Raw genomic sequence first — 14,207 nt, forward strand, 5'->3', positions numbered from 1 at the left:
CTGGCCTGGTGGCGCAGTGGTTGGGAGTCCGCCTGCCGATGCAGGGGACGTGGTTTCGTGCCCCAGTTCCGGAAGATCTCACATGCCCCGGAGCGGCTGGGCCCGTGAGCCATGGCCACTGAGCCCGCGCGTCCGGAGCCTGTGTTCCCCAACGGGAGAGGCCCCAGCAGTGAGAGGCCCGCGTACCGCAAAAAAAAAAAAAAAAAAAAAAAAAAAAAAGTTAACTAGAAAGACAAGCAATTTAATTGGTTTGGACATTCTTAAATTATATTGTCATATTAAAATGAGAATCTTAGGTATTAATCATAGTTTTGTATGAAAATCAATATTTGAGTAATTGACAAGAATGATTGCATTTTTATTACCTGGTTATATTATTTTCATTTTCAGGTAGTATAGTAAAAATTCTTAAGCAATTTGTGAAGGGTTGAGATCCAAAAGCATAAACCTGACTTAAGTGATTATCAAAAACACAGTGATTGATACATGCTGTTACTTTTAGGCAGTTGATGAGTTCATATTCAGAAACATAGAATAAAAGAGACATGTAAATGTTATCTCACTTGCCTATATTTTATTATTTTTTAAAAATTCTATTTATTTGGCTGCGTTGGGTCTCCATTGCTGCACTCGGGCTTTCTCTAGTTGCGGTGAGCAGGGGCTACCCTTCATTGTAGTGCGCGGGCTTCTCATTGCAGTGGCTTCTCTTGTTGCGGAGCATGGGCTCTAGGCACGCGGGCTTCAGCAGTTGCAGTATGCGGGCTCAGTAGTTGTGGTGCGCGGGCCGTAGGGTGCACGGGCTCAATAGTTATGGCTCGCGGGCTCTAGAGCACAGGCTCAGTAGTTGTGGCGCATGGGCTTAGTTGCTTTGTGCAGTATGCGGGCTCAGTAGTTGTGGTGCGCGGGCCGTAGGGTGCACGGGCTCAATAGTTATGGCTCGCGGGCTCTAGAGCACAGGCTCAGTAGTTGTGGCGCATGGGCTTAGTTGCTTTGCGGCATGTGGGATCTTCCCAGACCAGGGCTTGAACCCATGTCTGCTGCATTGGCAGGCGGATTCTTAACCACTGCACAGCCAGGGAAGTCCATTTGCCTCTTTATTTTAGAAAAGCATGTTAGTACAATTTAGCACTAGAATTTCAGATTACTTTATTAAAAACACAATGATGTATGTTTTGGGGGCTATGTTTAGTTGTTAACTTAGAGTGAAATTTTGGCTGGTGTTTAAAAGGTGTCATTATACCATTAAAATTTTTTAAACTGCCACTATAGGTAAATTTCTCAAGGTTCAGAAGCTCTTTCTTAGTTTGAGGTGAAGTTGGCTGAGTAATACAACTTCAGTAAGGATCATATCTTGACAGCAAATTGTAGAATAGTACTGAGTAGTACAATTTTATTAAAAAACACTTAAAAATCTACTTATAAAAAAATAATAAATATTTATATAATCCTTATATAAAAATCCACAACACACCTGACACTAAGGTATAACCACTGATAAGTCAATATACATCTATCATCTCGGGGTGGTGATGTGCCTGAGGAAAAGCAAAATAGATCCCTATAGGAGGTGACTATCTGGATAAAGAAATACAAGTTAGAAGTAAGTTAGAAAACTACATTGGAGGTACAAATAGCACAGTTAAGAGATTATTTTCAGCTTTGGAAACTTGTGATGAGATTGCAGAGTTGTGAGATAGTAATAATTATGCTCCCTCACACTCATACTCCTTCAGTTTTTCCAAAGCTACTTTTGAACCTTATCATCTTTACTCAACTTTATACCTTCCACCTGTAAATTTTTCTATATTTACTCCTTCTTCAAGCTCAGAAGATGAGATGTCCATCTTTGTGACCACTTCCTTCAAAAGTTGACTTTATCACTTGTCCCTTTTCTGTATCTCAGTTTCCCAGGTTCTACTGGGCTATGGCATTGGAAAGGTGAGAGGAAGAGACTTGAAGGAAAAACATAAGCTTGGTCCTATATGTAATCAGCAGCCATCAGAAATTTTTAAGCAAGGGGGTGACGCTATCAGATTTGTGTTTCAGATCTTTCTTCTGTGAGCAATGTGGTAGGTGGACTGGAGGAGGAAGAACTTGGAGACAGGAAGACCAGCTAGGAAGGAATTACTACAATTATCTAGATGAAGGATGTTGACATAGGTTGAGATTTATTTATACAGAAGACAGATGGCAAGAGATGATTTCAAGAATTCATTGATAAGGTTTATGAAGGAAAAGGAATAATAAAAGTTGACTTAAATTTTCTAGTTTGAACAACTTGAATGGGTAATGGTGCTATTAGTTGAGAATTTGCTTAACCTTCCTACTTTCAAAAGAGTTTATGTACAGTTACTAAGGAGCTACTAAAAACTAACAGGGGAACTACCTTAATGCCAATAAATAAATAGATAAACAGACAAATGATTTATTTTTGAATTGTAGGTTCTGTCTCAAAGTATACCATGTTTCATCTGTCAAATTCTCTTTGTGAAAGGGGTAGTTTTGTTGTTGTTGTTTTTGGACTTTTGGCTAGCATTTTTCTGTGGTCCTTCATATTTGTGGAACTTGTCTCCATTTATTTGACAAATACTTGAAAGCCAGCTATGTGACAGGTGTTTATTTTAGTTCTGGGAGATAAAATAGCAAGTAAAAAGACTTGATCCTTATCTTCATGAAGTTTGTAATCTTCTTGGGGAGGCAAACATTATCCAAATAAACACAAATAAATGTAAAATTGCTGCTGTTATTTAAGTATCGTGAAGCAGAGATGTATGGTGCTTGGTGAGAGTGCTCTAGGTATAGAGTACTCAGGAAGTTTTCCCTGATCTCTGATATGTGAGCTGCAATCTGAAGAATGAATTCTCCATGTATAAAATAAATTACAGATAAAATAAATATTTAAATGCAAAAAGGCAAAACTTTAAAACTTTTCAGAGAAAATATGGAAGAACCTTGGAGTTGGGAAAGATTTCTTAAGGACACCACACGCAATGCTAGCTAGCCATAAAGAATAAGCATGATAAGGTTTACTATCATCTAATTAAGAACTTTTTTTCATTGAAAGGCAACATAAAGAAAACAAAAAGACAAGCCATGAAACGGGAGAAAAAAAATTTTTATAGTATTTTATCCTGAATATACAAATAACACATAAGATCGATAAGGAGAAGACCAGCAACCCAAGAAAAAAATACATGAACAGGCATTTCACAGATGAAAGGAAAACATACTCAGTCTCATTAATAATCAGGGAAAAGCAGCTTAAAACTAGAATGGGATAGCTACTTATACCTAGCGGCAGGATGGTAAACCTTTGAAAGACCGACTATACCCAGGGATGGCAAGGATGTGGAATAACAGGAAAATCTTAGACAGTGTTAGTAGAAGGACCTGTTGGTTCAGCATTTTAGGAAAATTTGGCGTTAGTGGGATTGAAGGTAACCACACCCTAAAACACAGCTATCTCACTTCTGTGTATTCTAGAGAAGTCCTTCTCATACTTTGTGAGTATGAATCACCTGGGGCCTTGTTGAAATGGAGGTTCTGATTCACCAGGTCTAGTATTGCCTGGCCTAAGGATTTTATTAAGTTTCTGTATAAAGTGTTGCTAGTCCATAGAGTACACTTTGAATAAGAGGGCCCTGCAGCACCACTTCCTGTTTTAGATGTGTAGTACTTGTAGAAAATAACATTATGGGGGGGGATTCTGAGCTAAAGGGTCTAGTCTGTTCCCCAGGCCAAGGAACTCACTTCCCACAGGCCCCCCAGGGCTGAGGGGATCCTCATCCCTTGCTGTACAACTACATACACACTTTTGAGCTGTGGCACACACATTGAGAAGCGCCACCCCAGAGAAACTAGCACATGTGTACCAGGGACATGTTCATGAATATTCCTGTAGTACTGTATGTGAAGACAAAAAATTAGAACCCTAAAGTCCCTTTATGATAGAACGGATAAAGTACATCCTTCCAGTGGGCTACTGACCAGCAGTGAAAATGATGAAATAGAGCTATACTCATTAACACAAATGAATCCCAGAAATGTAACAGGATTCATGGAAGAATATATGCAGTATGCTATTGTTATAAAGTTAAAAAACAAGCAAAAATAATGTTTAGGGATACTTATTTGTGTGGTAAACTAATAACAAAAGCAAGAGAATAAGGAACACAGTTCAGAAGGGAGGCAAGGGAATACTTTCCATGAGGAGTACACCAAGAGCTTCAACGGTATTGGAAATGTTTTATTTTCACAGTTGGATGCTGAGTTCATGGGTATTTTTTATTATGATTTTATAAATACATACACATATATGTATCACTTTTTATTTGTATCAATTATTTTATTAAAGAAAAAAGTTTATTACATCTAAGGGGGAGCAAGTGTATTCCCCTTTAATGGGAGAGAGCATGGCAAGTTCAAGGGACTGAAAGACCAGTGAAGCTAGAGGAGAACCATGGGCCAGGAGGAGGCTGGGAACTCAGGATCATTCAGGGCCTCGTTGACCATGTTAAGAAGTTTTCAGGGTAAGATGTTTTGTCTTCACCCTCAAGCACTGGCAGACTGTTGAAGGACTGTAAGGAGGGTGTTGCCATGTATCAGGCTGGAGACTGGAGAACACAGAGGGCCGTGTTCAAACCTGAACTACTTATCTTTGACTTTGTGCTTGGAATTGTTTTTGAAAAATTACTTGTGGGAATAATTTGAGGCCTAGGATGATGGAATTGTTCTCCAGAGAGGATTTATATTTCCTTCTGCCAGTTTCCTCCAGGTACTACCAGCCTGTGATCACATTCATCCAAGTCCAAGTGTCTAGCTATACTGGACTGTGCAGATGTTCTGAATCAAAGCTGCTGGCTTTTTGTAAGGCTTAGTTTCCTGGTTCATCCTTAGCCCGAGGTTATAAGCCTTCAGATACTATCCTGAAAGTGGAGGTATGGGATGCTGAATCAGGTGCCCCATCTTGGGTGTGCTGTGGGAGGTGGCTTGTTTCCCATGCTCTGCAAGGCTACCGAAAACAGCAGATCAGGTTTGCAACGGATAACCACAGGGTGAAAGCCGCTCTGAGTGTTAGGCTTATTTCTCTGAGTTTTCAATTTCTTACAGATTTTCACCCAGAGATTCATTAATATCATGTTAGATCTTTGATTATTTTAAGAAGATCTTTTTAAGTATAGTTTTAGAAGTTACCTTTAGTAGAAGGTTTGATCCTAATTACCTAGATCATCATTACCAGAGGCAGAAATATCTTCTATATTTTTAGACAGTGTCTTTTAGTTTCTTATTATGAACAAAGGTAAAGTTAGTATATTTACTCTGTCTTCCACACCCCTTTCCTTTTTTTATCACTCAATTTTAGGTGATTATATCTTAATTTTTACTTTGTACTGTTAAATATATTCATCGCTCTGTTACTTTAGCATTTTTAATGATTTCACCAGTTATCTAATGCTGATTTAAAACAAAAATTATTTATTATTTTTCATAGTTCTGTGGGTTGTTTGGACGGTTCCTCTGCCGGTTTTCTTGGACTCATGTGACTTCATTTAGCTGGAGAGTTGGCTGGGCTGGAGGATCGTAGACTTCACTCATATGTCTAGCAGTTGGTGCACACCGTTCAGTGGGGCACCTAGGTTTTTCTCCATGTGATTAGATTAGCTTCCTTATGTCAGGGGTCCCCAACCTCCCGGGCTGCGTACTGGTACTGGTCCGTGGCCTGTTAGGAACCGGGCCACACAGCAGGAGGAGAGCGGCAGGCAAGCGAGCGAAGCTTCATCTGTGGCTCCCCGCCACTCCCCATTGCTTGCATTACCACCTGAACCATTCCCCCGTCACCCAAGGCCTTGGAAGAATTGTCTTCCACGAAACCGGTCCCTGGTGCCAAAAGGTTGGGGACTGCTGCCTTACGTGATGGTCTCAGGGCAGCATTTCAAGAGCAGAAAGGCATAAGCTGTAGTACCTCTTGAGACTTGAGGTCTTGGACTTGTACACCATTACTTCTGCCACATTCTGTTGATTAAAGCTAGTTGAAAGTTTAGCCTCAGTTCAGGGAGTGGGAAAATAGATTCCACTTCTCAGTGAGAGGAACTGCAAAATATTGTGACTGTGTTTTCAGTCTCTCACAATGGTGTTTGTCCTTCCTAAAAATGATGGGGCAATTAACGTATTTAGACTATCTTCCACCTTCTTTCTCCATTCTCATATTTATATCATTTGTACACTATTGGGAAATGTATCACATTTTGTTCTGTCACTATATTCTTGCATTTATTTTGGTCTTAGACCTAACTTTGTTCATATATATATATGAACATGTCATACGTATATACACATACGTACATGTCTGTATGTGTATGTATACTATTGTGTAAGTTTAAGATGTGCAACATGATGATTTGATATACATATTTATTGCAAAATGATTACCACAGTAGGGTTAGTTAATACATCCATCATCTCTCATAATTACCATTTTTGTGTATATGGTGAGAATATTTAATATCTACTGTCTGAACAGCTTCCAAGTGTATAATAACAGTATTGTTAACTGTAGTCACCGTGCTATACATTAGAGCTCCAGAGCCTACTCATCTTATAACTGAGAGTTTGTACTCTTTGACCAATATCTCCCTATTTCCCCCGCTTCCCTGCTTCTGGCAACCAAAACTTTCTATTTCTGTGAGTTCGGCTTTTTTAGATTCCATATATAAATTACACCATGCATTATTTGTCTTTGTCTGATTTATCTCAATTAGCGTAATAACCTGAAAGTCCATTCATGTTGTCACATGGCAGGATTTCCTTCTCTTTTATGGCTGAATGATATTCCATTGTGTGTGTGTGTTTTCTTTATTTCCACATTTTCTTTATCCGTCATCCATTGTATGTATGTCTGTATATATACACCTACACACATGCATGTATTGATATATGTGTACACATACATACATACATATATATGTATGTATGTACACCACATTTTTAAAGTCCATTCATCCATCAGTGGACACTTACATTGTCATCATAGGTTTTTCAGTTATCTCTTGGTTGGCTGAAGATGATCCTGTAGGTCAGGAAGTTTGAGCTATCAGAAAGGCCAACTATGAATCACATGTACTTTATTCCAGAAGTCCAACCTAATGTTACTGTCAGGCCCTTACTTAGTTACTTGTGAGATATGGTATCTGATTAGAAACAGCAAATGAGAAGTGGCAGTTTACAATACAAAATGGGATCTGAGCTAATACTAGAAACATCTGTATAATTCATGAATCACATTACTGCAGAAGCAAATAACCTCTGTCCATCTTATCTATCGGAGGTACCATTGCACAGTGCAATAGTTAGTATTAATAATAGTGATCATTAGTTAGTAAAGAAAAGCTGTTTGGGGTTCATTTTGTTTAAGAAGGTATGGAAGCTTGTGAAATGTTTTAGGAAAATTGCCATTAAAGACTTTTAAAAACATTTAGTGAATAAATTTTTAGTTTTTTTGAAAATCATTTCTTCGGACCCCTTATTTTGTAGATATAGATATAGTAGATAAATGTGATGCTGCTGAAGTTTCTTACAAGAACTTCAGATTAGCTGTATTTTGTTAGTATTTTAATATATTTCACGCTTACTGCTGTGGATGAAATAGTTTCTTGTCTTCAGTTGCAGATACTTTGTCCTGTTCTGTAATGCAAAATGTTCAGCCTCCCAAGTCCAGCCCAGTAGTATCCGCTGTCTTGTCAGGAGCCTCGTCAACAAGAACGCCTCCTGCTGCAAGTCGCCCAGTTGAGCCTTTGGCTTCAGTTACACGGCCGTCAGAGCTATTACAGCAGAAAGGTATTTGAAAAATTTGTTACACTGTATGTATCGTACATATATATACGCACACAGTAATTCACATAGCTGATTTTAAAAAGTCAACTGATTAAGCTTAATTTATGGAAAATATGAGAAGAAGTAATTTATAACCTCATTTCAAACACCATTTTTTAATATATTCCAGTCTCTGTTTATGATTTTATATAATTATGTTATAGAATTTTGTTAAATCTGTTATGTATTTTATATAATTGCAATCATAGTTTACATACCATTTTGTATTTTGCTTTTACGTTTATTAAATTATGCAGTTCTTCATATATCTCTGTACAGTTTTATAGGCATGGCTAATTCGTTGTGTCATTGTATTATAATTTACTACTCCATCCCTCCATTATGGGCCATTTGTTTTCTATTTTGTAAAGGTTATTATAGTTTCTTTTAGGATGAAACACCCAAGATTTCCTTGTTTTGTGAATTTCCATATCCTATTTGATGATTTCTTTGCTTGTCATTATTATTAATGGAAAGTAACTTTTGACCCAATTTTGAGAATGAGAGGATGAAAATGAAATTGTAAGCCACACTCTTGCATCATTGACAAACAATGTGGTTTATTTGTTTGCTTGTTTAATATTCTCTGTGTGTTAAATAAGTGACAGGTGACTAAAATGTGTTGTTTTGACCATTTCCCCACATTGCCTTTTCTTTTGGTTGTATTCTTGATTGTTTTCTGTCTGGCTAAAATTCCAAATCTATTGATGTTTCAGGTTAATATACTATATTTTTCATATGATGAGAGATAACTGTTTTTAGGAATATGTGGTTTGTATTTCCAGCACAATTATTAGTAATATTTTAGGGACTATATTCACTATGTAGTGACGGCCCCTCACCTTGAGTATGAAGAACTCTCTTATGTTCTGAGACTTGGAAAAAGCAACATAAATCCTTAGGCTGATCTCACTGATCAGCTGATCTCACTGCTTATATCTGCTGAGTGTTCCTGTGGTCACCAGAGGCTTTTCTATCCTTTGATCAGATTATACATTATAGATTTCCTTATTTGTTTTTTTTTTTTAGGAAAACCAACTGCAGCACCAGAGAGTGTCCACTGATTCCCAACAAGCCAGTGGGTGTATTAGGAATAGAATCTAGTTATTATAAGCATTTACTTTCAAAGTGAGGGGCTGGTAGGAAAGTTTTACTTGTCATGAGTAGAAGAAACTAAGGGGTACATAGGAGCCCTCACTAAATGAGTGATGTCTTTCCTCTACATTGATGATTACCTTCCAGATGTTGAGATATATATGCTGCTTGTTTTGGCCCTTTACATTGCCCCCGCTAATTTATTTTTTCCTATTATATTTTTCTTTTGACCATTTTAGTTTAAATACCATCCTATCATCTTACTGTATCATTTTGTAAACCACTTTCCCACTAAATAATTATAATTATTATGTTTCCTTTTTCTTACTAATAAGATAGATTTGAAAAGAGAAGGAACTATCGTTTATCGAGCAGTTACAATGTGCCAGATACTTCATATTTATTATCTCATTTAATCCCCTTACCAATTCTACTAGGTAGACATTATCCTGGTTTTACAGGTGAGAAAAGTGACATTCACAAAGATTAGGTAACTTGCCCAAGATTATAAATTAGTAAATAGCAGAGTGAAAGATTTTTCTTTTTTTCTTTCTTTTTTTGGCCACACCACACAGCATGTGGGATCTTAGTTCCCTGACCAGGGATTGAACACGTGCCCCCTGCAGTGGAAGCACAGCATCTTAACCGTTGGACCGCCGGGGAAGTCCCCAGAGTGAAAGATTTTCAACTCAATCTTTTCTATTTTGTGCTCTTCTATAAATGAGGCTGAATTATTGTTTTTGTTGGCTGTTAAACTCTTGATTTCCCTAAGGTAAACTCCTTGAATAGTAACAGGAAAGATAATGCTAGAGACCTTTGAATTGGAGCTTTTATTGTTCCGTTTTCTGAAGTAGGAGATTGGTCACTTAGTGGTCTCATTGCTTTTGGGTAGCTCTGGATACACACAGAGATGTGTATGAGTTATGGCCCCATGTACGTTGTGCAAACTGTAGTTTACAGGACTGTCGCCCCTTGTGTGCAGGGTACGGCTATAAGACTACGAAAGTATTGATACTTAAAAGAGGTTAGTCTTTTTCTCCTGTGAATGAAGAGTGTTGCCTGCCGTAAAGCAAAGAATGTTGAGCCACCAAGCCACTACAAAGCTGCCGCCAGCGGTGAGCCCCGAGGGAACTCAGGATGGAGACAAACTGCGGAGCCCTGAGCCACTGCAGCCAACCCCGCAGCAGTGCACCCGAGGGGACTCAGGATAGGAAAGAACAGGACACCGCCCTAGAGAGCCATGGTACCTATGAAAGGAATAATTTCAGTGAGCCCAGGCTCTTGCATCTTCCCATACACAGAAGAGTGCTAAGTTCATTGACTTGAGATACCTGGTTTTCTTTAATTAATGGTCATCTTTTGATATTCCGACTCCCTGGTCTTTGTTGCAAAAACCTCTGTATGTCCCAGCTCCTCCCTTACCTCTTCGGAGCCATTCCTCAGATCTGTCTGAGAGGCTGTCTTCCTAGCTTGAAGTCCTCAGAAGGTCTACCAAATAACACAGTTCTCAACTTTTAGGTTTGTGCTTTTTTTTTTTCAGTTGACATTCCCAGCTTCAAAGACACCCTTTCTGAGCTATTCTCTCAGCATTTTTTACTGGTTTTTACAGGAGAGGCTTCAAATTTTTGCTTGCATATCTCCTAAAAATTTTTTGAAAAAACTGTAACTACTTGAACATTTTTAGATTGACATCTAAAATTTTTCACCAAAAGTTTAAATACTTGCAGTTATATAATTTTCAACATACTGCGTATGTTGACTTTTAAAAAAAAGATGTTATGTTTTTCTGTGTATCCACTGGAATGAAGCCTGTCATCCTTTAAAAGATAGTGAAGGGACTTCCCTGGCGGTCCAGTGGTTAAGATTCTGTGCTTCCAGTGCAGGGGCTGCAGGTTTGATCCCTGGTCAGGGAGTTAAGATCCCACATGCCGTGCAGTGAGGCCAAAAGATTAAAAAAAAAGAAAGTGAAATTAGCCCTTCTTTAACATTTAGAAAGTTTACATTTTTCCTTTTTCTTCTTAACATCCCTTGAATGTTTCCCTTGAATGTAGTAATAATATAATATATTCTTAAGCTAGAAACTCTTTTATCACTCTATCATGCTTTTCTGCTACAATAACATTATATATAATTGAAATTTTAAAATATTGTCTATAACCATAAGTGTCTAAACATTAAAATTTTTTCTTCTGGATTATTCTATCAATACAATTATTGTCAGTATCTAGTGGGTCAAAACAACATAAACATTGTGAATTTTGGTATTTTTTTTTAATGGAAAGTACATTTTTATTGGAAATACCTCTTTCATTGAGATAAATGGCTTTCCCTCCGTCCCACCATAGCTTTCTGTACGTGAATTGCATATGATTCATTATTAGAATAAGATAAACTTTAGAAAAATTTCATTCGTAGTTTTTATTTGCATATATATAATTACTGAGAAACTTCGTTCATGTAAAGTAGATAGGAATGGTATTGGAAGGGTTTTATTAAAGCAATATTGTTCTATAAAGTTTTTTAACCTTCTGAGTTACATGTGAGAAATTTTTATTGTTGTTGGTTGAATTTTATTTTCCAGATTGTAGATAGTTGGTAGCATTATTTCATGTAGCAGTTTACAATTATAAAATACCTTTAAGTTTTATTATCTCACTTGATCATCATGTGAAGCAGACATATCATATTTCACCTTTATCTTACAGATGAGGAAACTGAGGTTTAGAGAGGTTAGGTGTTTTGCCCAAAGACATAGAAGTTCCCAAAAGGGATACAAAGACCCAGTGCAGATCTTCTGCTTCCAAACCCAGTGATTGTTTTACTGAGTTAGCAATTATTCAAAATATTATGAATTTTATTATATCATTGCCAGTATAATATCACATACTTTAATATATTTTTATCAAAAACTTCAAGCTGTGATGTAAGTCATTTATCTCACGGATGGCATCTCCATATAACCTAATTGGCAAAGGCAGTCCTCATTTTCAAACCAGTGACACAAATTTTATTCTTTGTCAAAAAGCCTGATTTAATTTTTGAATTCAAAGAAATGTGTTCCTGAAGTTTCAAGGGGTATCATAAACTCCGCTGAGAAATAAATTGCATCCTACATCTCCTAAGCCAAATTACTAAGAGCAATCAAATTTAAATGTCAAAGATTATTCTTTTTTATAGTATAGTTTATAGAAACTAGGCAGTGAGTCAATATGCTGTTTCTCATTGCCAAATTTGAAATAAAGCATTGTAATATGTACCTAATATTAGGCTATTTGTGAAGCAAGGATTATATTAAAAAGCATTGTATTCCTGTGGTAAATGTATGCATAGTGTGTATCAAACTCTGTTATTTGGCTTTTTTTAGTATTTAAATAGGAATCAAGCATAAAAATTAGAAATAACTCTTAATTTCATCATACATCATGATAAAAATGTTCCCATGTATTTTATTTTATATATATATACATACATACATATATATATATATATATATATATATATATATATATATACTACTAAGTACTAATAGGTTTACCTGCTAGTAAATTTGTTTTTTGCTTTTTTTGGTTAAAAGGAGGTAGAAAGCATTAAGTACTGTATAAAGTATAAGGGGATATGAAATGATTATAACCATTATAAATATTTTATGATAAAATAGGTTGTAAAGTACTTTACATCTGAACATCTCATAGCTTCTGAAAGAAACATGTAGCATTTTTACCTATGAGTTTTATCCAGTGTCTCTTGAAAAAGACTGGTAGTCTTAGAAAATGTTCTACTTATTTTTAAAAGAACTAACATTACTAAGAATATTATTCAGGTTGGTAGAAGGTTCTTTTTCTAACTAATGACTTGCCCTAGGGATAAGTATTAAGAATAGTTGAAAATAATTGTTTTTAATTAAATATATACAAAAACATGTTTTTAAAGTTCAATAGTAATAGTAGTAAATACTTGTATAGTATTTACTGTATTTCAGGCACCATTCTAATAAGATTTAAAATATATTAATTCATTTAATCCTCCCAGCAGCTGTTTGAGGTAGTTATTACCCTACCTTACAGATGATATAAATGAAGAACAGAGAGGTTAGTAATTTTGCCCAAGGACACACAGCTAGTAAGTGGTATTACCTGGAATTGAACCCAGAGACCCCATCGTTATCCATAATGTCCTGCTGCTTGTCTGTTCAGTATTTCTTACTGTTTTTGCTTTGTTCTCATGTGACTCTTTCAAAAGCAATGGATTCTTTGGCAGTAGTGGTTGGGGCCTTCACACATGCAGAATCATTAAATAAATTTATCATTACTGCCACCACCCTACTTTTCACTATTTCTGAATTAATAAAGCCAACCCTATTTCTAACATGTTTCATTTTTAACTGCAGCATGTATGGCAAGGTAAAAGATAGTCTGTAGATTTAGAGAGCCTTGATAAATCATTTAAAGAAGGAGGAAGTTTTCCTAGTAAGATTTAGGATAAGTTAAGGTAATGTGTTTCCTTTGTAAAGTGAGAAAAAGGTCTGTTCTTAACACAGGTACTTTCTTAGGTGGATAACATGTAGGAAAGAGAGTACTGTGGAGAGTGATTCCCTTAAAACCCTTCTTTCGTGGGAACCCTTGCAAAGTCTTCTAGTGTGTGTACCTAGTTAGAAGCCCAGATTAGGAAAGGTAACAGTTGCTCAAAAGTCTGAACTCTTGAATTTAAAAAAGCTAACCTCCACAAGTGATTTGTTTTCTCTTAAGACTAGTTTTATTTATTCCCAGTGTAACTGTATCTAGGGAACAGTAAAGATGCCTTTTATTAAGCAACTCCAACTCTCCTGGAGAATTTGGCCTGAAGGTACTTTAATGATATGTAGTTTAAACAGAATGTCTTTTTTAAAATATTGGGGCCCTTTCAGTAACAGGCTCTTCATCATGTCATTCAGTCTGTGAAATAGCATCCCACCTCTTGGTTTTCTAGATTCATACCTTGGAAGCTCTGCTTAAGACAGAATGAATTGGGGGTGTGGCATTCCTTCCTTGTTTGGTGGTGGTGGCAGGGGTGGGAGGTACCCCAGGACATTTCGAAGTGTGCTGTATACAACCTAGAGCAGGGCATTTAAATATGAATTGGGCTTCCCTGGTGGCGCAGTGGTTGAGAGTCCGCCTGCGCCTGCCGATGTAGGGGACACCGGTTCGTGCCCCGGTCCGGGAAGATCCCACATGCCGCGGAGCGGCTGGGCCCGTGAGCCATGGCCG

At 37.0% G+C, this 14,207-nt stretch overlaps 1 protein-coding gene across 4 annotated transcripts in view; it reads left to right on the forward strand.

Moving 5' to 3' along the window:
- The window catches only part of SEC24B (SEC24 homolog B, COPII coat complex component), a 101,568-nt gene that overhangs the window by 32,841 nt on the left and 54,520 nt on the right, over nucleotides 1-14,207 (forward strand). For all 4 annotated transcript variants that reach the window (XM_024119325.3, XM_024119324.3, XM_024119327.3 and 1 more), the window contains exon 3: nucleotides 7,660-7,833. In XM_024119325.3, the coding sequence (XP_023975093.1) occupies nucleotides 7,660-7,833 (174 nt within the window). The remainder of the gene's footprint in view (nucleotides 1-7,659; nucleotides 7,834-14,207) is intronic.

Source organism: Physeter macrocephalus, chromosome 7 (assembly GCF_002837175.3).
Source record: "Physeter macrocephalus isolate SW-GA chromosome 7, ASM283717v5, whole genome shotgun sequence".
Classification (NCBI taxonomy): domain Eukaryota; kingdom Metazoa; phylum Chordata; class Mammalia; order Artiodactyla; family Physeteridae; genus Physeter; species Physeter macrocephalus.